This window comes from Rhinatrema bivittatum, unplaced genomic scaffold, assembly GCF_901001135.1.
Source record: "Rhinatrema bivittatum unplaced genomic scaffold, aRhiBiv1.1, whole genome shotgun sequence".
Lineage (NCBI taxonomy): Eukaryota > Metazoa > Chordata > Amphibia > Gymnophiona > Rhinatrematidae > Rhinatrema > Rhinatrema bivittatum.
The window spans coordinates 313,498-336,596 of record NW_021820292.1 but is presented as its reverse complement, the minus strand read 5'-3'; the positions used below and the strand labels follow the sequence as shown (position 1 = coordinate 336,596).

General features: G+C 46.1%; 1 protein-coding gene across 1 annotated transcript in view; it reads left to right on the top strand.

The window, feature by feature from the left end:
• The window catches only part of LOC115081397 (cilia- and flagella-associated protein 20), a 44,265-nt gene extending 22,118 nt beyond the window's left edge, over positions 1-22,147 (top strand). Inside the window, exons 3-6 of the mRNA XM_029585854.1 lie at positions 3,789-3,900; positions 10,258-10,446; positions 10,861-10,971; positions 21,984-22,147. Of these exons, the coding sequence (XP_029441714.1) occupies positions 3,789-3,900; positions 10,258-10,446; positions 10,861-10,971; positions 21,984-21,989 (418 nt within the window). The 3' untranslated portion in view covers positions 21,990-22,147. The remainder of the gene's footprint in view (positions 1-3,788; positions 3,901-10,257; positions 10,447-10,860; positions 10,972-21,983) is intronic.
• Positions 22,148-23,099: the final 952 nt, after the last annotated feature.

The window sequence follows — 23,099 nt, the reverse complement described above, 5'->3', positions numbered from 1 at the left end:
CTTTGTTGTTTGTGCCCGCTGGCACTTATTTTGGAGTTTTATTGGTCCCCTTTTATGTTGGGGGGCAGCCTGTAGCTAGGGGTTCCCCCATGTGTGCGGGCTGCCATCCTGCTTGTCCTCCGAGAAAGCAGAGTTGCTTTCCTGTAACAGGTGTTCTCAGAAGATAGCAGGATGTTCTCCCAAAACCCTCCTGCCACCCCGCGGAGTTGTTTCCGCTACATGGGTTTTTCTCCTTGATTATTTTATTCTTTTAAATTCTTTGCTATAAGACTGAGGGGAGCCTGTGTGGACGTCTGGTATAACGCATGCTGGGCATGCTCAGTGAGGCTCAGTAAAAGTTCTAGAAACCTTGACATAAGTTTTTGTTCCGTGCCGGGCTCCATCCGATGAAATCTCCCATTAACTGCAGGGCTTGTTGCCATTGCATTCGACTGTGCTGCCATCCCACGTGTGCAAGCTTGAATTTCACATCCGTGTGATCTGTGGCTCATCTGCTGAAATGAGGTCACAGACGGATGGACGGGCACAAGCTTCACATTAGGCATGAAGAAAAATCCTTAAAGTGTCCAGATGTTTGCTGAACTCCAATCAAATACTTGGAAGTTAAAAATTCATTTTGGAAAACAGACAACACAGAGGATGCACAATTGTTGCATCCAGGGCAACAATTGCAAGATGGCTGAAAGAGACGATTTCTTCCACATACGTGTTGAAAGGAAAGCAGGCGCCAGATATAAAGGCGCAATCAATAAGAGCACAGTCATCTTCATGGGCAGAATATAGGTTGGATGTATTTGCAAAAGAAGATGCTGGGTACGGAGCAAGCACCTTGAAAGCGGGTTTATCAGCCTCCCACCCAGTATAGTTGGACTTTGGAACTTCTCAATCGTTCTGGACTGGTGTGGCAGAAAGACAAGGAACTAAAAATTAAAGTAATCTGATGATCATTTTCTTTCCTTTATTTCTGCTACACCCACCTAGAACCCCTCTCCCCAAAAACGAAAGTTCAAGAGAACTACTTCTTACTCCGTTTTTATTCATAGGATTTCTCGTTTCTAAATAATGAACATGAAGGTTAGAATTTTTAACCATAGGCTTTGGCAGAAGAATACAGGCTTTTCAGGTTGCACACGTAGTGTAAGTAGTAGTAGTGATACAGGAAAACTGTTTAACTTAAACGGAGTTACCATAGAGAGACCATCACACCAAGCACTACGGGTCCGAAAACCTTCATTGCCTTTTAACTAATCATCTGTCTTCCAAGCTCATAACATTTGTGTGGTATTTTGTATGCACAATAAAATGAGTGAGCAACACTTATCTTTGTCTTTTTTTTTTTTTTCGTCTTTTGGAATGAAAATCCACCAATGCTGACACGCGCCGTGATAGGAAGTGAAGCTCTGCTTCAGCGGATTAAGTTATCACACATCAATGCTGAACTAGAAAGAGAATACTAGCCTGTAGCACAAGTAACACAGCATACGCACCCCGGAAGCACTCCAGAATTTATCCTCCTCTGTTTTTTAGATGAGACTGTTAATTAGTTAATTAAAAAAGGTCCATGACGGCACTAGTTACTATAAGCAGAAAAAAATGTTTTGAATAGCGAAACACACTTCAAATTGAAGAGTACCAGTCAATGTCAGCACTTAAAACAATGCGGGGAAACTGTATTTAATGTAAAAATCCAAAATTGTTCTCTGAAATTAAGTTTATGCTCCAAATTCAAATCATGGCCTGTAGATGTAATTTGCTCTATAATCCACCATTTTAAATCCAGAAAAGAATGTTTTTTTTTCAATACAATGAGCGACCATAGGAGGTTGCAATTTTTTGTGTTCTGAAAGACGTGTCCTGATCATCCGTTTTGTACGTCCAATATATAGAAGATTACAGGGACCGCTTGGTGTGTGTGATTTGTTATTCCAGCAACTCTCATTATTTGAAGCACTGAAAAAAAGTGACAAGTGGAATATAAATCTAAATAAATAATATCAATAATACGAAGGCATTGGCATGTGTTATAAATACATTCCATCTTCCAAGAACAGTCTTTGATTGCATGTACGAGAGGAAGAAATTTAAAGGCTATGTTGGTTAAATCGATGCATACTGCACACAATTACACAGTAGGCGTGCAACCCTATGGACATGGTCCTTGCTATAACTGTACAGTGTGCCCCTCTGTTTCCTCTTTCCTCATGGCACCTCGGGCTGGAATTTCCATTTAACGGGACACACTGATTGTACATCACAAAATCTCGTATACATCATCCGCATACAAAATACCAAAAAAAGGTTATGAGCTTGGAAGACCGATGATTAGTTAACAGGTAATGAAGGTTTTCGGACCCGTAGTGCTTGGTATGATGGTCTCTCTATTTAACTCCATTTAAGTTAAACCTTTTTCCTGTCTTGTTTGTTTGCTGTAGCAAAAGCTTTGGGTGACTTTAATGGTAATAAAGGATGCCATTAAAAAAAACAAACCAACCTCAGCCTCCATTAGCTGGAAGTGAGATGAACCCAATCCTTCTGGACTGGTGTAGCAGGACTAGAAGAGAAAATGATCAGGTAAGACATTTTTTCTTAGCTTTCCCAGATATTGTCGCCTGTCTCCCTCTTTCTGCGATCTCTTGTGTTTTATGAATGCGAACCTCTGAGGTGTCTGACAGGTGGAATATAAATTAAGTAAATAACAAAAGATGTATAAAACTTCCTTCCCTTCCCATAGCAGCCTCTTTTTCTACTTTCCAAACCAAAAAGTAAATTGCCCTTGGAATGTCTCCTTTCCGTGGTTCCCTGCCCCCTGTGCTTCCGCTGCTTGCTGGAGGACATGCTCACTGACGGCCATTAGTGATCTTGCCTCTTCATACAAACTGGAGATGCTGGACTTCCTCTCTCTCACCTAGGACAGGGTGGCACAAGTTTTTTTAAGTTGGAAGTGCCACTATCCATCAGATTTGGCCGAGTTCTCCAACATTTGGCAGATTTGTGCAAGGGGGATTTCACCCATCAGTTAAGGGATAAAAGCTTGGTCCCTTCAGAGCCTGCCTCCTTCCCATCCTTTAGCTCTGGATGGAGCCTGTGCTTGTAGTGGGTTTGGCTGAATACCCGAAAACATTGCTTTCCTTGCATTTACTGTGTTCATCTTCTCTGTTGTGGCTCATCCTCTGACCTGTTCCATTATTGCTGTCATGATTTTAATTATCTTGCCTATAGGCTTTAGAGCAAGGCCTGGTGTGACTCTGACGTGCATCTTATCGTTTGCAGTTGTTTATAATTTGTCAGGTTCCAGATTTATTATTACGTATTTGAAAGAAAACCGGAGCGAGATTATAATACTATGAGGACTGGGTTAGGGAGCACTAATAGTCGTCATTATCCTCGCCTGGACTTATGGTCTTCTATCCTCTCGAACGATGGACTCTGGCACTTCCAGGTTAAAGCACCTTAAGCTTTAACCCATATTCTTTATTGTATTATGTTACAATTACCTCCTGCCTTTATCTTTCTTCCAGCTATTTAAGCTTCCAAGTTTTTTACTCCTTGTTAAATGTAACTTTGCCTTATTCACTTCTGTTGTTAATTACTTTATTTATTGCTTCAGTTATACCCTTGTTCTATGTAAACCGATCCGATATGGTTATTACTATGAAGGTCGGTATAAAAAAGTGTTAAATAAATAAATTTTCCTGTGCCAGCTACTGGCAGAGACAGGGGGCGTTCTGCCGGACAGAAGGCGAGATACCAGATGAGTCTCAGGGATTGTTTGTTTCTTCTTTTTCCAGCACCACATACATCACTTGTCCGGCAGATCCCAAGAAGACCCTGGGGATCAAACTTCCTTTCCTAGTGATGATTATCAAGAACTTGAAGAAGTATTTTACCTTCGAGGTGCAGGTATGGAAGATCTGAGGAAGCAAGGGGGAGGGAGAAAAGAACTGGTACTTAGTGGTGGGGGAGGTCTGCAAACATCATGTCCCCTCTCAACAGGCCTTCTGCGCCGAAATAATCTGTAAAGAGAGAACAGAACTGGGTGTGAGTGTGTAGAATCCCTTTTACTAATCCTGTGAGCTGCTGAAAAGCTGAGGGTTGGAGGTTACTGTCTGGATTAGCTCTTGCTTCCTGCTCTAAGGCTGAGGGTTGGGGGTGAGAGTGTAGAGTCTCTCTACTAATCCTGTGAGTAGCTCTCCTTCTCCATCCACCAGCAGGATGTGACCAGTCAGATAAGTGAGCAATGTCATCTGACCGTTTCACTGCGTCAGATAAAAATGCCATTGACCTCAAGTGGTGACCATCTTGCACAACTGCATGATGTCCAAGATGGATCAGCACAGGGATTGCATCAGATGCTTGGGCCTTGAGCATGATGTCCCTAATTGTGGCAGCCCTGCTAAGATGCCACCTAGCATTGTCAAGCTCCAAAGATCTTTGGCTGTACATGGAAGAAGAATGCACCTTCATAGGCATTGGAGGTATCTGCATCGAAGGACCCAGGATCCACACTGTCTGCTGGCAGTCCTTCAGTACCACAAGGGGTTGATTGGCATCCTCTGAGCGGAAACCCAGGAAGAGGTCCAGGAATAGGACATTTTCCTGTTCCCATTTGATGTACGAGAGAGATTTGCTGGCATCAGCAGTGGGCTGGAGGAGACACGACCCCAAGCATCATGTGAAGGCATCGGAGTGCTGGAGTTATTCTCCAATGCTTGCTGCCGAGAGCAGGGAGAATAAGGTGGTAGCACTACCCATTCCCAAGGGGCTGCATCCTGAGGTGAACAAAACTGCACTGGTTTCCAGGGGGTCCACGTCCCACTTATTGGGACTTCCTCTCAAGATCACCTGGGGGCTCTGTCTTTACCTATCATGTTTCCACTTTTGTTCTGAGCAATTTTTGAGGAGGAGCTGAACAATAATATTGGAGTGAGTAGAACATTTTTCGAAATTGTGTGTATTGTATTCTCTTGTTTGTTTTATCAATTATGAAGGTAAATGTTGTGTTCCCCCTATGTACCCAGATCAGTCCAGATTCCTGGGTTTTTACCTCCCTGCCAGTAGATGGAGACAGAGAGAGCCTCACTGACACTGTACATGTGACAGTGTGCAACCTGCAATCCTTCAGTATTTCTCTGTCCCCAGCACATGGTAGATGATGTTAAACCTGTAGTCTGGAGAGTGAGAAAAACAAGAAGATTAAAAGACAAAACTTCTGGATGCTCCCAGGGGGTTTGAGGTGGACAAGTAGAGGGTTGGAGACCGTTCTGATAGCTCGGCACAGAGGTCCGTGGGTGGACATCTGGTGGTCCAGATCCCTCATCCTCCACGAGACAGTGGTGGAATCTGCTGGCAGTTCTGCACTGCAAGCCCAGTGGAGCAGGGAAGTATCCTGGGCTGGGTCACTAAAGTTGGACGAAAGGAAACTGATATAGCCAGTGGTCTGGCTCTTTTGATCTTCCACGCGACCTGCGCTCCTGGAACCGGAACCTCCGCACCAAAGGAAAATATTGGTTTCTATGTATTTTTATTTGTTCTTACAGAGAAACAAAAAAAACCCCCAAGGAACTAGTTCGAATAATCTGTGCAGTAACTAGGTTCCGGTGGAGGGGAAGCTACCTTAGCAGCTCGGGGAGCTCAGTGAGGGGTTTTTCAGCAGCTCCTCTGCCTGCGGAGGAGACTGGATGTCGGCTCCGTGGTACTGAGGGACTGTTCCCCTGCTTGCCGTTGAGGTGCTGGTGGTGCCGTGGTAGTGAGGAGGAGCAGCATGGCATTTGGGGGTCTGCATCGAGCATGGCTACACCTGTAGGATGAGCCTCGCAGGTGATGGGGTCTAGCGCTGAGTTTTCCTCATCAGTGAGGAATCGGCGGCAATTTTGTATTCCCCAGCAGCATTGGTGGGAGAGGCAGGGGAATCCCTTCAACTATCACCAGCAGTTCCCTGTCCTGCGGAGGTACAGAGAGGCACTTGCACTGAGGAGGCATCTTTGGTTCTAGTAGAGGTCTTCTGGTTTTAATGTGCTTCTGCGCAAAGCTTGTTTAGTGGAACAAGCAGCGGGGGATGCTGTCTCTCCGCCCCGGTCTCCATGGATTATCGGCCAGTCAAGAGGCCTGAGCTGTTGAGAAGCTCTTCAGGCCTTCAGTGACTTTCGGTGCTGGAGGTTGGACGGATCCGGTCCTAAACACGCTGAAGCTGCAGGCAGGCTTTGCTTAGCCATGTGGTAGGCCGCGGCTGCAGTTCTTTTCCCGCGAGGGTAGGCAGGTGCGCACATTCTCGCCGTGTGATGGTTGCATGTGCAGAGCGGTCGTGCATGTACAGTTTTGTATCAAAATTGTTTGAAAAAATAGTTGTGGGTCAGATCTTGCAGTTTTTGGAGAATTCTGGGGGTTTGGCTAGAGTTCAAGCATAGTTTAGGCCCAGTCATAGCACGCAAGGAATAGTGGTGGACGATAAATCGTGTGTGCTTGTATTATTAGATTTGTCACATGCCTTTGTTTTAGTAAGTCATCAGACTTTAGTGGATACATGCTATCAAATCGAGTTGAAGGGTTCTTTGTGATCCAATAGGTAAGCCGTGTTTGCAGGTTGTTCGGTTTCAGAGAGGGGTGTCTCAAGCTCCTGTTTATCTCCCTTGCTTTTTAATATTTTTATGCATGTTTTCATGGTGCTTTGTCAAGAGCTGGGTATGAATGGCTATTTATATGCTGACAGTATCCAGTTCTTGTTGCCGGTAGAACGAGATCTGGATGAACTATGCGCCGGTTGAAATTTCCACTTGGGTGTTGGAAAGCTGATTTGAAAGAAATCAAGAACAGAGGTATTGGGGAGAGGGCATAGTTTGATTAAAGCCCCACCACCCATAAATCTTAGGATGGATAATTATGAAGGGGACATGTGGAGGAGCAGGAGAACGGGCACCTTCCGGTGAAGTGTGTTTTTTTTTTCTTTGACCGCCGGGAATCGCGGGCCGTCTGCTCTTCTCGGCCACAGTGGGATGGGGATCTTCTGGTGGCCTTGCGGACCTCTTCCTCCTCTTGCTAGCGTGTCCGCTGCGGACCTGTGACAGGGCCTCTCTTCTTGGGCTGCCGGTGTTCAGCTGATTTTCTGTACATCACAGAGGCTGCCTGTCTGTAGCTAAACCTTCAAGGTGCGTCTCCCTAGGCTAATCACAAGGAAGAGAAGAACAATATCCAAACTGTCTTAAACTTAGTCTGTTATTCTTTTATGCAGTAATAGTATGAAAAGCAATAACAGGCAATCAATTGATAGGCAATTCTTTTCCTGGGGAGAGCTTTTCTGATAGGCTGCTCCACATAGCCAAACCAGACAACTTTCCCACAGACTAAGTCCCTAATCTCGGTGTCTATACATTGTTTTGTTCTACCAAATTGTTGATCGATGCAGTTCTAACACTGTTATTGTTCTTTCTTTTCTAACAACTCCTCAGAAAGTCCCCTCTATCTCACCCCCATCCCCCTGAAACAGTTACCATTGCTGTTACTGGGCGTTTTACCAACCAACCAACTTCATGTCTGTTCTCCAGAGTATGCAAGATTCCCAAAAAGCTGGGTGTGCAAAGTCAGCTGTCAGCAGTTTTTCATTAGGGCCCAAGTTAAAGTAATGACAGCACTTTCCCTGTACGTACCCGGATCAGTCCAGACTCCTGGGTTTTGCCTCCCCTCCAGCAGATGGAGGCAGAAAGTTTTACTGAAGCGCTGCCACCTGCAGTCCCTCAGTATTTCTCTGTCTCCAGCAAATGGTGGAAGTGCAACGCCTGCAGTCTGACTAAAAAAAAAAAAAAGTTTGACAGGATTCAAGCGTGCCTCCCAGGGGGAAGACCTCCTTTCCTATTCGTTTTTGTCCTTGAGGCAATATTTAAAAAGGGCTTCAGGGGTGATCCGGGTAACTAAGACCAGTGAGCCTGACTTCAGTGCCGGGAAAAATAGTGGAAACTATTCTCAAGAACAAAATCACAGAACATATAGAGGGACATGGTTTAATGGAACAAAGTCAGCATGGATTTACCCAGGGCAAGTCTTGCCTCACAAATCTGCTTCACTTTTTTGAAGGGGTTAATAAACATGTGGATAAAGGTGAACCGGTAGATGTAGTATACTTGGATTTTCAGAAGGCGTTTGACAAAGTTCCTCATGAGAGGCTTCTACGAAAAGTAAAAAGTCATGGGATAGGAGGCGATGTCCTTTCGTGGATTACAAACTGGTTAAAAGACAGGAAACAGAGAGTAGGATTAAATGGTCAATTTTCTCAGTGGAAGGGAGTGGACAGTGGAGTGCCTCAGGGATCTGTACTTGGACCGGTGCTTTTCAATATATATATAAATGATCTGGAAAGGGGAATGACGAGTGAGATGATCAAATTTGCGGATGATACAAAATTATTCAGAGTAGTTAAATCACAAGCGGACTGTGATACATTACAGGAGGACCTTGTGAGACTGGAAGATTGGGCATCCAAATGGCAGATGAAATTTAATGTGGATAAGTGCAAGGTGATGCATATAGGGAAAAATAACCCTAGCTGTAGTTACACGATGTTAGGTTCCATATTAAGTGCTACAACCCAAGAAAGAGATCTAGGTGTCATAGTGGATAACACATTGAAATCGTCGGCTCAGTGTGCTGCGGCAGTCAAAAAAGCAAACAGGATGTTAGGAATTATTAGGAAGGGAATGGTGAATAAAACGGAAAATGTCATAATGCCTCTGTATCGCTCCATGGTGAGACCGCACCTTGAATACTGTGTACAATTCTGGTCGCCACATCTCAAAAAAGATATAATTGCGATGGAGAAGGTACAGAGAAGGGCAACCAAAATGATAAGGGGAATGGAACAGCTCCCCTATGAGGAAAGACTGAAGAGGTTAGGGTTGTTCAGCTTGGAGAAGAGACGACTGAGGGGGGATATGATAGAGGTGTTTAAGATCATGAGAGGTCTAGAACAGGTAGATGTGACTCAGTTATTTACTCTTTTGGATAATAGAAAGACTAGGGGACACTCCATGAAGTTTAAAAATAATCGGAGAAAGTTCTTTTTTACTCTGGAATTTGTTGCCAGAGGATGTGGTTAGTGCAGTTAGTATAGCTGGGTTTAAAAAAGGATTGGATACGTTCTTGGAGGAGAAGTCCATTACCTGCTATTAATTAAATAGACTTAGTGTTTGGGTACTTGCCAGGTTCTTATGGCCTGGATTGGCCACTGTTGGAAACAGGATGCTGGGCTTGATGGCCCCAGCATGGCCACTTCTTATGTTCTTATGGTTTGTCTAACCGGGCTTCGGGAGCTTCCCGAGGGCAGCCCTCTTGAAGGCAGTTGACTTGGAACCAATCCTTTCGGGGGAGAAGATCGGGAAGAGCTGGTTCCTCCCAAGGTGATTCCAAATCTTCCCGATGGTGCCAGGCTGACTCACTCCTCGGAGCCAGTCGTAGGAAGCTGGTTGACTCTATTTCACAAGGAGTGGACCAAAATCACGTCAGACCAGTGGGTGTTAAGTGTATTCAAACAAGGCTACGCTTTAGAATTGGCTCAACCGCTAAGAGACTTATTCCTGGTTTCCCCCTGCACTTATGAAGCAAAGCCGTTGGCTGTCCGAGATGCCATCTGCCGCCTTCGCAGGCTGGAAGTCCTAGTTCTGATGCCTCTGGACAAGCAGAGGACAGGCCGTTAGTCTATGGACTTGGTTTTTTGTTTTTTTTTAAAGCATAAAACTGAAAAAAGAGCTTGTTCCACAAAATAAATGTTCTGCCAGTTTTTTCTCTTTTTTTTTTTTGTGTTTGAAGGCCGTCCTTAGCTTGGGATTCCCACTTGTGTGGCTTGTTACATCTTGATTGTTGACAGAGCAAACATAAGTTGCCTACTTGTAATGGGTGCTCACAAATGCAGGATAATTAGCCACACAAACTCCCCTTCCCTTTCAGAGTTGACTTTCTTAAGCTTTATATAGGAGTGCAGTGGCTGTGCAGGTACCTTCACGCTTTCTAGGCTTTTCTAGAGCTTTAAAGAATGCTCCACGTGGTGTTGGCGTTTGTATGGCTGATTATCCTGCTGTCTATGGAGAATCCCTGCTGAGAGGCTGAGACTCAGGGTGAGTGTGTGCGATCCTTTTACTAACCTGGGACTTAGAGGGAAGAAGTGATATTCTCTCTCTCTCTTTTTCCCTCCTCCTGACCCCCCTCCCTTTCCGGTTACTCTCTCCTGTCTTGGTGCCTGGACTGCTGCTATTCTCCCCCAATCTGTCACTGCAGGTTCTGGATGATAAGAATGTACGACGGCGGTTCCGCGCAAGTAACTATCAGAGCACGACCCGCGTGAGGCCCTTTATCTGCACTATGCCCATGCGGTTGGATGACGGCTGGAACCAGATCCAATTTAATCTGTCTGACTTCACCCGTCGAGCCTATGGCACAAACTACATAGAGACCCTGCGTGTACAGGTCAGGCTGCGAGGACTGGTGCTTGTGGGGAGAGTGGTGGTTTGGGGGATAAGGTCCTGTCCATGTGTGGCAATCTCTGGGCCTAAGGTGAGAAGCAAGGGGTCAGGCAGCTTTGCAGATGGGGAGAAGGGAAGGGATGCTTGGCTTGTTTTTAAGAGGGAAGGGGAGCGGGTGAGGGATAGGAGGAAGGAAGAAAGAGGTGATGAGGATGCCTTATGCTAGGGGAAGGGAGGAAGGGCAGGGGCTAGCAGTACATGTGTAGGGGGAATACAGGGGATAATGAGGAGGGGGAGGGAATAGAGTGGAGGAAGATATCTGGAATATATGGCAATAGAGCCTTGCAAAGTCTAGGGACTGGAGGATATTGTTCATGGTGCTTGGCTGAGAGTGGTGACCCTTTCTTCCTTCTCCTAGATCCATGCAAACTGCCGGATTCGCAGAGTGTATTTCTCCGACAGGCTCTACTCTGAAGATGAGCTCCCGGCAGAGTTCAAACTCTACCTCCCTGTGCAGAGCAAGGCCAAGGTGAGCACAGGAACTCCTGCCTATGCCTTCTGCCTGCAAACCTGCTCTCCTGGCATTGTTCCTTCGGTCCCAAAACTGGGAGCCTGTGGGCTGCGGCGTGGTTGATGTAGGCTTGTACGTGAACTTACCAGGCCCATGGCGAAAGCGCCCTTACTGGGACTGAGCGGGAGCTTCGCCTGTACCAGCCCTGGATCCCAGGGACCAGCAGGACTTAGGCGAATGTCCTTTAAGAGCAGTCGGAGAGAGGGAGTCCAGGTATGGGCTGAGGTTAGGGCTGGCAGGGAGCAGACAATAGCCAGGTCCAGACTGAGAGTTAGGGCAAGCAGTGATCCAAAGAGTAGTGGTCAAGATCCGTAGCGGAGGTCAATACCAGGTGGGCAATGGACAAGGAGAACCAAGACAAGGGTGGACCAGGACAAGGCAAAGGGAGGCAGAAGGCACAAGACAGCATAGAATGGAAGGCACGGCAAGGAGACACAGGAAGCAAGACGAGCACAGGAACAAAAGTAGTGCACTGCAGGCAAGGCAGGAGCCCGGTTGCTGAGTTGGGTTCTGGGAGCATAGCTGGAGTTTAAATCCCCAACCCTTGGTGATCTCATTCTTCTGCGACGATGCTGGTTTCCTGGCATGGGGCCTATTAAAGCTGGCCAGGGTGAGGCCACTGCAAGGGCGGTGTTAATGCCACGTGGAGGGAGCGTCGGCATCAGGCGGTGTCCGGAGTGAGTGTGGCTGGTCGCGGGGCTGTTACAGGGCCAAGGGCATTTATATAAGAAGTTCCAGTGCTGGGTTAGACCAATGGTCCACTGAGCCCAGCATCCTGTCACTTGATAGTGACCTTTCCATGTCACTTGAAAGTACCTAATCCAATACACCATGTACCCCCACTCACACTCGATGATCAATGTAATAAATTGTAATGCAGGATGGTGTAGGTTTCATACATAGTCTGTTGCTTGCCTCCACAGCCTTGCTCACAGATCTCTCGTACATGTAATCGTGAACCTACCTCCTTCCCATCCTCCTATTTTTATTATTCTCAATAACTCTTTAAGTAAATTAATTTTTTGTTATTTTATTGTTTTATTTTCTGTGCATGCCTAATGCCTCGTGAAAATTAAAATCTTACTCCTTACTTTAGTATTATAAACCAAATTGGTTGTCTCAAACTCTTGTGTTCAATCTATTCACACGCCAGTTATATTTTCTATCCAAATCAAATGTCCCCGATTCGCTTAGTTGATAGTTGCTCCCATTGTCTTTTTATGCTGGTCAACTGAACAGCTCTACACCAATGGACGGTTGCTTCAAATACTCGTCATCCCGTCTTAATCCAATAGCCGACCTAAAGATCAGATGGTATATGCTCAACCAATGAGGATTTACCCTCTTGGCTTGTTTATACTAATGATGCCCAATCGATTTCTTCATTTAACCTCAGAGGGGTAACTGTTTGGAGTTTAAAAATCCAGTGTTGCGCCCGATAATTTAAAATTTTCTAAGCGAATCGGAGACATTTGATTTGGATAGAAAATATAATTGGCGTGTGAATAGATTGAATACAAGAGTTTGAGATAATCAATTTGGTTTATAATACTAAAGTAAGAAGCAAGAATTGAATTTCCACGAGGCATTAGGCATCAAAGAGCTTGGCATGTCTCAGGGCAAAAGGCCTCTATGAGGATGTGCACGATCCCATACATGAAGGAGACATTGACCTAAGGAAGGATCACTGCTCTGGTCTCCATACCTTTGCCCACCACGGCAATTCTGACGCAAAGGCAGCCCAACCCTCAAGCTGCGGCACAATCCAAGCCTTCCACTGGATTTTGGGCCTAGGCAGCATAACCAGCCTTTGCAGGATTTACCCTGTAAGAGGGATCAAACCCAGCGGGGTCCTGAAATCAGTAAGCCAAAGGATACCAACGTGACTTCTCTCAAAGTGGCACGCTCCAGGAGGAAGTCCTGGGAGAAGAGACCAACAGGGATTTCTGAATTCCAGAGAAATCGGGCGCTTATGAGAAAACTCAACCAATTTTTGTTTCAGGAAAGGTTCAAGTTTCTCTCCTGGATACGAAAGATTGGTTATGCTCCCTGGATCTCAGAGAAGTGCACACTTACATATTGATTTATCTCCGATACCGAGGAAAAGGAATTTGCTACCTTTTGGGCTTTCACCAGCCCCAAGGGTTTTCACAAAATGTCTGTCTGTAGGAGCTGCTCAGCTTCGAAGGAAGGGAAAATCTTTTTTTCCCTTCCTGGATGACGCCGGGTTGGTGAAGCAGTTAAGATTATGTTTCCATATCTGCGTCATTTTGCACTTGTCCGCATCAGATTTCATTTGCCATTTAGATGCCCAGTTCCTCAGTCTCATAGAGTCCTCCTGCAGCTCCTCACAAATTTGCAGATGACACAAAATTGTTTCGAGTCGTTAAAATAGCATTGGATAGGGAGGAACTGCAGAAGGATCTTGGGAATAACTGCATGGAGTAGCAGATACTACCCTAAGATGCTTGCTGGGCAGACTGGACGGACCATTTGGTCCTTTTCTGCCATCATTTCTAGGTTACTATGAGACTACGAGACTGGGCATCTACATGGCAGATGCAGTTTGATTTGGAAAAATGCAAAGTAATGCAAGAAGGGAAAATAATCCCAACTATAAGTATACGATCCTGAGTTCTGTGTTAGGAGAAGGATCTCAGCGTCCTGATGGTTTGGCTCAGTGTGCAGCGGCCGTCAAAAAGAAAAATAGAATGGTAAGACTTATTTGGAAAGAAATTGAGAACAAAACTGAGCCTGTTCTAATGCCCCTTTATAGATCCATGGTGTGACCGCCCAATTCTGGGCTCCCCGTCTCCAAACAGACATAGCAGATAAAGAGCGTGGCTGAGCTTCCTTATGGAGATTTCTGCGGTTTAGCTTGGAAAAGAGATGACGAGAGGATATGTTTGAGATTTATAAAATCACGAGTGAAATGAAACAAGGAACAGTTTACCCTTTCAAACAACACTGGGACTAGGGGACGCCCCATGAAATTAGCAATCTGCATATTTAAAAGAAATCATAAGAAGCGTTTCTATCCCTCCGAGCGCTATACAACTATGGAATCTGTTGCCAGAGGATGTGGTCAAGGCGACCAACAGAGTGGGGTTCAAAAGATGGTTGGAGAAATTTGTGAAGGAAAAGCCCATAAACAGTTATTAGCCAGGTTCTTGTCCCTGGGAGTGAGAGATAACTACTGGGGATCTGCTGGGTACTTGCAACCTGGAGCAGCCACTGCCTGATACAAGATGCTGGATTCAAATGACCTTGCTTGTCCTGGATGCAGCAGAGAAGTTTTAAGAACACATAATTAATCTATCTTCGAACTCTCTGCTTGCTCTTCTCATTGTAAGATTGGAAGGATTGTTTTTAGTTTTCATTAGTTTACAAGTTTGTGTTGTGCTGTAAGCTGTAGGTCTGATTGAATAAGCTTTACAAAAAAAAAACTATATTGAGAGAAAAGCTTTTATTTAAATACTGTTCTTTCTTTGCAGTCTTTTCTCTGGTTTACTGTTTGAATTTAGTGTTGGCTGGCTGAGTAAACTGACATTGGCTTTACATTTTTAAAATCAAAACGTAGTCACTGGGTGCCATAAAACCTGGTTCCATCTAGTTAATTGGGGGGGGGGGGGGGGGTGTACAGCTCCCTGTATTGGAGACAGGTTCTCTAAGCACATGTGGTCCTGGATGCAAGATGGACCAGAGGCTTTTTAAGAGAGCTCAGCAGCAGATAAGCAAGTTATTTTTTTTAATTTCCAAATCTGTTACTGAACTGAGGAACTCAGAATATTGGTTCTACTAGAAATTGGGGGAGCTGTTGAAAGTAACTTGAAACCAAAGCGTCCACTGTTTAATTTCCCTCCCTTGTTCTAATATAGTCCACCTGGATAAAGAACTAGAAACAAGATAATTTAGAAATTTAGCAATTCCTTAGGCTCTCCATCACATCAGTTGAACAAAATGAGGACTATCCAATGTAACAATTGTGAAGCCTTTATTTTACAGTAAACCATCTGGAAACTTAGGGCTTGCCCCATTTGTTGAGAACTCTCTTCCATGAAAGAGGAATTGGCTCACCATAAAGCTGAATTAGCTGCAATAAAGAGAATATCAGAAAATAGCCAGAAATCCACACCCACTCTACAGTATAATTCAGGAACTGTTTCACCATTACCAAGGAGAACTCAAAAACCCATGAAAAAGTGGTTTACAGAGGGCACAAGTAGGAGAAGACATGACCCATGGACACTCATCCTTCACAAGTCCGAAGCCCATATGTGTCCCCCCCTACTTACAAGTAGTATACAGCAACCCAGGGACAAATGGATTACTGTGGGCTCTGGTACAGTAAGACCTGCGATGAGGAGATACATGCCCTTTCAAGTGACTCAAATTCAAAATGCCTTCTCTGTACTACATAATGAAGAAGCTAAAGTGAGGGAGATTGAAGAGGCATTTGACAAGAAGGAAGAAACCCTGTTCACGCAAAAATTCCAAAATACAAACAATAACCATCAGACCAAGCTCATTGTGCTAGGAGACTCAATTATCAGAGGCACCAATTTGGGAACTCTTTTCGAGAGGAACACCGTACTCAAAAGCTTTCCAGGATCTTTGGCCGATAAAAATGCTATTCAGATAGTCATTTAGTGCAATCAAAGAAGAAGGCAAAGACTTTGAAGTTGATATTATCATCCATCTGGGAACCAACGACCTTGCTAGAAACAGCTTCCAAGTGGTACAGAGAGATTTCCAGTCTCTGGCGAAGCAGATTGGTCACATGGCGACAACCATTGCTTTTTCAGAAGGGTTACCTGTTCATGGAAAGGTGAAGGAGAGGCTAAGCCATATGGATAACTTCAATCCATGGCTCAAAACTTGGTGTAAGGAGCAAAGTGTTTTGGATATATTGGAGGCTGGGGCAGTTTATGGAACAGAAAAGGTCTCTTATGTCCAAGATGGCTTACATCTGTCTGTGGCAGGAAAAAGGATACTAAGGGAAAAATTCAAATCCTATGCCAAAAGGTATTTAAACTAAACAGGAGTGGCAGGAGGAGAGAGGAGCGTCGCCCTCGAACAACAAAAACAAATACAATAACAAAGAAGGATGAAGGAGATAACAAAGGTCAGCTGAATAAGGCGAAAAGCACTAATCAGATCAATCAAAACTGAAGTGCTATGAGCACTAATGCTCGCAGTTTGGGTAATAAAATGCCAGACCTGCAAGCCCTAATGGTGAAAGCGGACTTGGACATCGTTGCTGTTACAGAGACGTGGTTCATGGATTCTCATGATTGGGAGACAGACATCCCGGGCTATAACTTAAGGAAGGACAGAGAGGATAGAAAAGGGGGAGGAGTGGCTCTTTATGTCAAAAACAATATCCAAGCAACTGAACTGCAAGGGGGGGGGGGGGGGGGGAGGGGAGAGAAGAAGCATTATGGGCTGTCATAAAAAAAAAAAAAAAAAAAGAGGCTGGTGCATCCATTTTTACCGGAGTGGTTTACAGGCCTTCTACTCAAATAGAAGAACTAGACAGACAACTGATGAAAGACATACAAATGGTGGGAATGAAGGGAGATGTGTTGATTGTTGGAGATTTTAACCTGCCGGACATGGACTGCAGAATCCCTTCTGCAGAATCTAACAGTAGTAGAGGGGCTCTGTTCAAACAAATGGTAATGGAACCCATTACCATTACCCATTATAGTGAGCTATACTCGACTTAGTGCTCACTAACAGGGATAATGTCTCTGATGTCCAGGTGGGTGCCCATCTCGGCACCAGTGATCATCAAACGGTATGGTTTAATATCACAAATAGCTTACGGAGACGTCTCACGAAGACCTGAGTTTTGCAGTTCAAAAATGCAGACTTTGCAGAAATGTCAAATTCCTGGAGGTGGAACTTGAAGACTGGGAGAAAATGGGGGAGGTGTAACAGTGGGCCAAACTAAAAGGAGCAATTACAAAAGCAACAAATCTATATGTTAAAGTAAACAAAAGTAAGAGAAATAAGAAACCAATCTGGTTCACAAAGGAGGTGGCTGATATAATTAAAAGCAAAAGAAGCAGATTTTAAGAAGTATAATGGAACACAGGGAGGATTATCTGGTGAAACTGAGGGAGACGAAAAAGTAATCAAAAAAGCAAAAAGACAAGCAAAGGAAAGGATTGCCAAGGAGGTAAAGCGAGCTGACAAAACATTTTTCAGATACATCAGAGAAAGGAGAAAGATCCATAGTGCTATAGTGAAATTGAAAGGTGATAAGGATCAATGGGCGGAGAGAGGTGAAGAAATGGCAGAAATACTAAACCAATACTTCAGTGTTCACTAAAGAATATCCTGGAGAAAAGAATAGTGAATTATCTACAGTCAGAAGGCTTGCTGGACCTGACACAGCATGGTTTCACCAAGGGAAGGTCTGTCAGACAAATCTGATTTCTTTGATTGGGTGACGAGAGCTGGATCAGGGAAGAGCGTTCGATGTAATTTACTTGGATTTTAGTAAAGCTTTGGATACAGTCCCATATAGAAGACTCATCAACAAAATGAGAAGCTTGGGAGTGAGCCCCAAGGTGGTGACAAGGATTACAAACTGGTTGACGGACAGAAGACAATGTGTGATGGTAAATGGAACCTACTCTGAAGAGAGAATGGTGTTAAGTGGAGTGCCACAGGGATCGGTGTTGGGACCGGTTCTGTTCAACATCTTTGTGAGCGACATTGCGGAAGGGATAGAAGGTAAAGTTTGTCTATTTGCGGATGATACTAAGATCTGCAACAGAGTGAACACGCCGGAAGGAGTAGAGAGAATGAGACGAGATTTAAGGAAGCTTGTACAGTGGTCAAAGATATGGCAGCTGAGATTCAATGCCAAGAAGTGCAGAGTCCTGCATCTGGGGTGTGGCAATATAAAGGAACTCTATGCGTTGGGTGAAGGGCTGATGTGCACGGAACAGGAGAGACCTTGGGGTGATAGTGTCTATCGACCTGAAGTCTGTGAAGTAGTGTGGCAGGGGGATAGCTAAAGCCAGAAGAATGCTGGGCTGTGTAGAGAGAGGAATATCTAGTAAGAGAAAGGAAGTGATGATCCCCTTGTACAGGTCCTTGGTGAGGCCTCACCTGGAGTATTGTGTTCAGTTCTGGAGACAGTATCTCAAAAAGGACAGAGAAAGGATGGAGGTGGTACAGAGAAGAGTTAACAAAATGGTGGGTGGTCTCCATTGAATGCCTAAGAGGAGAGGTTGTAGATTCTGAATATGTACACCCTGGAGGAGAGGAGGAGCAGGTGATATGACACAGACCTTCAGGTACTTGAAACATTTTAATGATCCATGGTCCACAACAGACATTTTCCATATGAAACAATTTAGAAGAATTAGGGGTCATGATTTGAAACTCCAGGGAGGGAGACTTAGAACCAATGTCAGAAAATATTTTTTCACGGAGAGGGTGATGGATGCCTGGAATGACCTTTCGGAGGAAGTGGTGAAGACTAAAACCGTGAAGGATTTCAAAGGGGCATGGGATAAACACTGTAGATCACTAAAGACTAGAGGATGGGAAAGAATGAAAAAAAGCATATGGCTAGTGGGCCTGGGGGTAACCTGCACGGAGTGGCATTTAATGCCGTGGGAAGCTTGCTGGGCAGACTGGATGGAACATTTGGTCTTTTTCTGCTGTCATTACTGTGTATATCTATGGTCTAACCAAGCATGGCACTTCTTATGGAGTGAAGGATAGAGCCTGGGATAAGCACAGAGGATCCTTAACTGGGAGGGGTAAAGCCTGGGATAAGCACAGAGGATCCTTAGCTGTGAGTGGTAAAGCCTGGGATAAGCACAGAGGATCCTTAGCTGTGGGGGAGTGAGAGGTAAAGCCTGGGATAAGCACAGAGGATCCTTAGCTGTGAGGGGTAAAGCCTGGGATAAGCACAGAGGATCCTTAGCTGTGAGGCAGTGAGAGGTAAAGCCTGGGATAAGCACAGAGGATCCTTAGCTGTGGGGGAGTGAGGGGTAAAGCCTGGGATAAGCACAGAGGATCCTTAGCTGTGGGGGAGTGAGAGGTAAAGCCTGGGATAAGCACAGAGGATCCTTAGCTGTGAGGGGTAAAGCCTGGGATAAGCACAGAGGATCCTTAGCTGTGAGGGGTAAAGCCTGGGATAAGCACAGAGGATCCTTAGCTGTGAGGGGTAAAGCCTTGGATAAGCACAGAGGATCCTGAGCTGTGAGAGGTAAAGCCTGGGATAAGCACAGAGGATCCTTAGCTGTGAGGGGTAAAGCCTGGGATAAGCACAGAAGATCCTTAGCTGTGAGGGAGTGAGGGGTAAAGCCTGGGATAAGCACAGAGGATCCTTAGCTGTGGGGGAGTGAGGGGTAAAGCCTGGGATAAGCACAGAGGATCCTTAGCTGTGGGGGAGTGAGGGGTAAAGCCTGGGATAAGCACAGAGGATCCTTAGCTATGAGAGGGTAAAGCCTGGGGTAAGCACAGAGGATCCTTAGCTGTGGGGGAGTGAGGGGTAAAGCCTGGGATAAGCACAGAGGATCCTTAGCTGTGAGGGAGTGAGAGGTAAAGCCTGGGATAAGCACAGAGGATCCTTAGCTGTGGGGGAGTGAGGGGTAAAGCCTGGGATAAGCACAGAGGATCCTTAGCTGTGAGGGGTAAAGCCTTGGATAAGCACAGAGGATCCTGAGCTATGAGAGGTAAAGCCTGGGATAAGCACAGAGGATCCTTAGCTGTGGGGGAGTGAGGGGTAAAGCCTGGGATAAGCACAGAGGATCCTTAGCTGTGGGGGAGTGAGAGTTAAAGCCTGGGATAAACACAGAGGATCCTTAGCTGTGGGGGAGTGAGAGGTAAAGCCTGGGATAAGCACAGAGGATCCTTATCCGTGAGGGGTAAAGCCTGGGATAAGCACAGAGGATCCTTAGCTGTGGGGGAGTGAGAGGTAAAGCCTGGGATAAGCACAGAGGATCCTTAGCTGTGAGGGAGTGAGAGGTAAAGCCTGGGATAAGCACAGAGGATCCTTAGCTGTGAGGGAGTGAGAGGTAAAGCCTGGGATAAGCACAGAGGATCCTTAGCTGTGAGGGGTAAAGCCTGGGATAAGCACAGATCATCCTTAGCTGTGGGGGAGTGAGAGGTAAAGCCTGGGATAAGCACAGAGGATCCTTAGCTGTGGGGGAGTGAGAGGTAAAGCCTGGGATAAGCACAGAGGATCCTTAGCTGTGAGGGAGTGAGGGGTAAAGCCTGGGATAAGCACAGAGGATCCTTAGCTGTGAGGGAGTGAGAGGTAAAGCCTGGGATAAGCACAGAGGATCCTTAGCTGTGGGGGAGTGAGGGGGTAAAGCCTTGGATAAGCACAGAGGATCCTGAGCTATGAGAGGTAAAGCCTGGGATAAGCACAGAGGATCCTTAGCTGTGAGGGAGTGAGAGGTAAAGCCTGGGATAAGCACAGAGGATCCTTAGCTGTGAGGGAGTGAGAGTTAAAGCCTGGGATAAACACAGAGGATCCTTAGCTGTGGGGGAGTGAGGGGTAAAGCCTGGGATAAGCACAGAGGATCCTTAGCTGTGGGGGAGTGAGAGTTAAAGCCTGGGATAAACACAGAGGATCCTTAGCTGTGGGGGAGTGAGAGGTAAAGCCTGGGATAAGCACAGAGGATCCTTATCCGTGAGGGAGTGAGGGGTAAAGACTGGGATAAGCACAGAGGATCCTTAGCTGTGAGGGAGTGAGAGGTAAAGCCTGGGATAAGCACAGAGGATCCTTAGCTGTGAGGGAGTGAGAGTTAAAGCCTGGGATAAGCACAGAGGATCCTTAGCTGTGGGGGAGTGAGGGGTAAAGCCTGGGATAAGCACAGAGGATCCTTAGCTGTGAGGGAGTGAGGGGTAAGCCTGGGATAAGCACAGAGGATACTTAGCTGTGAGGGAGTGAGGGGTAAAGCCTGGGATGAGCACACAGGATCCTTAGCTGTGAGGGAGTGAGAGGTAAAACCTGGGATAAGCACAGAGGATCCTTAGCTGTGAGGGGTAAAGCCTGGGATAAGCACAGAGGATCCTTAGCTGTGAGGGAGTGAGAGGTAAAACCTGGGATAAGCACAGAGGATCCTTAGCTGTGAGGGGTAAAGCCTGGGATAAGCACAGAGGATCCTTAGCTGTGGGAGAGTGAGAGGTAAAGCCCGGGATAAGCACAGAGGATCCTTAGCTGTGAGGGAGTGAGAGGTAAAACCTGGGATAAGCACAGAGGATCCTTAGCTGTGAGGGGTAAAGCCTGGGATAAGCACAGAGGATCCTTAGCTGTGAGGGAGTGAGAGGTAAAGCCTGGGATAAGCACAGAGGATCCTTAGCTGTGAGGGAGTGAGAGGTAAAGCCCGGGATAAGCACAGAGGATCCTTAGCTGTGAGGGGTAAAGCCTGGGATAAGCACAGAGGATCCTTAGCTGTGGGGGAGTGAGGGGTAAAGCCTGGGATAAGCACAGAGGATCCTTAGCTGTGAGGGAGTGAGGGGTAAAGCCTGGGATAAGCACAGAGGATCCTTAGCTGTGAGGGAGTGAGGGGTAAAGCCTGGGATAAGCACAGAGGATCCTTAGCTGTGGGGGAGTGAGGGGTAAAGCCTGGGATAAGCACAGAGGATCCTTAGCTGTGGGGGAGTGAGGGGTAAAGCCTGGGATAAGCACAGAGGATCCTTAACTGTGGGGGAGTGAGCAGTTACGGGACCCAGAGAACCAATAGATGCTACAAAGTGATGGTAAAGCCTGAAACTGGGGAGGCTCTGTGTTTTTGCATTAGGAATTGGAAGACTTAGATGAACTTTGACTTTCTTCGTGTCTACAAACAAGTGAGCTTTGGGAATAAGAGAAGCCAAATTATTTCCAGAGCCCTCAGCAATAAGTGATTATCAATTCCAGGTTGCATTTAGAAGCGTAGTTCTGCCTCTGTCTGTAGACTTTTACTGACTTGTTCTATTCTCTCTTGTAGCAGTGAGAAGAGGCCCTGAATGCCCTCTGACATCGGTGATAACTTGCAATAACGACTGGTCTCTGTGCATCCTATTTCCTGATTTGCGGAGAGTGTATTTGCAGAAGTAACTCTGTATTTCCTTGGTTTTGTTTTTGTAATAAATCTTCCCTCTCCTTATGATCTCTACTGTGTGCCTTGGGTTTTCCTGTAGTGTGAGAGGCTCCATTGCGAGTGTGTCTAGTTGGAAAGAGAGCTGCTTCTTTAAAAAGGTGATTCCTTGCCATTTCCTTCTATAAGTAGTACCCTGGTTCAGTGACTGTGATACCCACAAAACCTGGATCCTTGAAAAAGTGGTTTCCTAGCGTGTAGCATATGGACTCAGGACCAATGGGTATAGTGTACTCCTGATAGCAGTTGGAGATGGATCAGATTTCAATCTGACATCAGCCCCTAGTACATATACCCCTGCAGCTGCAGCTCTTCAGTATTTTCCGTCTCCATAGCAGTCATGGACTTCTGCACGCTCTCGCAGCATTAGAACCAAATTCAAAGAAGAAACCAAATTTAAAAGGAGAAAACCTGAAGACGAGCCCCGCTCTCCTGCGGTGATACCCTCGGGTCCCTCCCCCAGTTGAGATTCTCGAGGTGATTTCCATGGTGCCTCGGAGGTAAGCCTCGGTCTGGCGGCCGAATCGCGGCGTGGACCTAGCCCCCGATCCTCAGGCGCGGCTGAGAGGCAGTGGGTGCACCCTTGAGCGCGGCAGTGAAGGTATTGGCCATCTCCCCCCACAGCCGGAGACCGCCCAGGACAAAACCGGGAAGCGCCGAAGACTAGGTAAGGTAGAAATCTTCTACTTCAATCCGGTCTCCGAGGATCGAGGAGGAGCACAGTTTGCCGGCCAGGACCAGTGCCACCGGGTTGATCCGCCCTAGCAGGGCCAGGCCCCGGCTGTTTCCAAGAGTCTACCCATATGGAGACCCTCCGAGGGGGTCGCCATATTGCCCATGTGCTTGCCGTCGCCATCTTGGCCCATTCGCTGCGCCGTTCAACCCAAGCGCACAACTCTGATCTAGGTGCACAAAGCACATGTGCACATAGACTTACACGCACATAATCCTTGTGCGTGTAAGTTG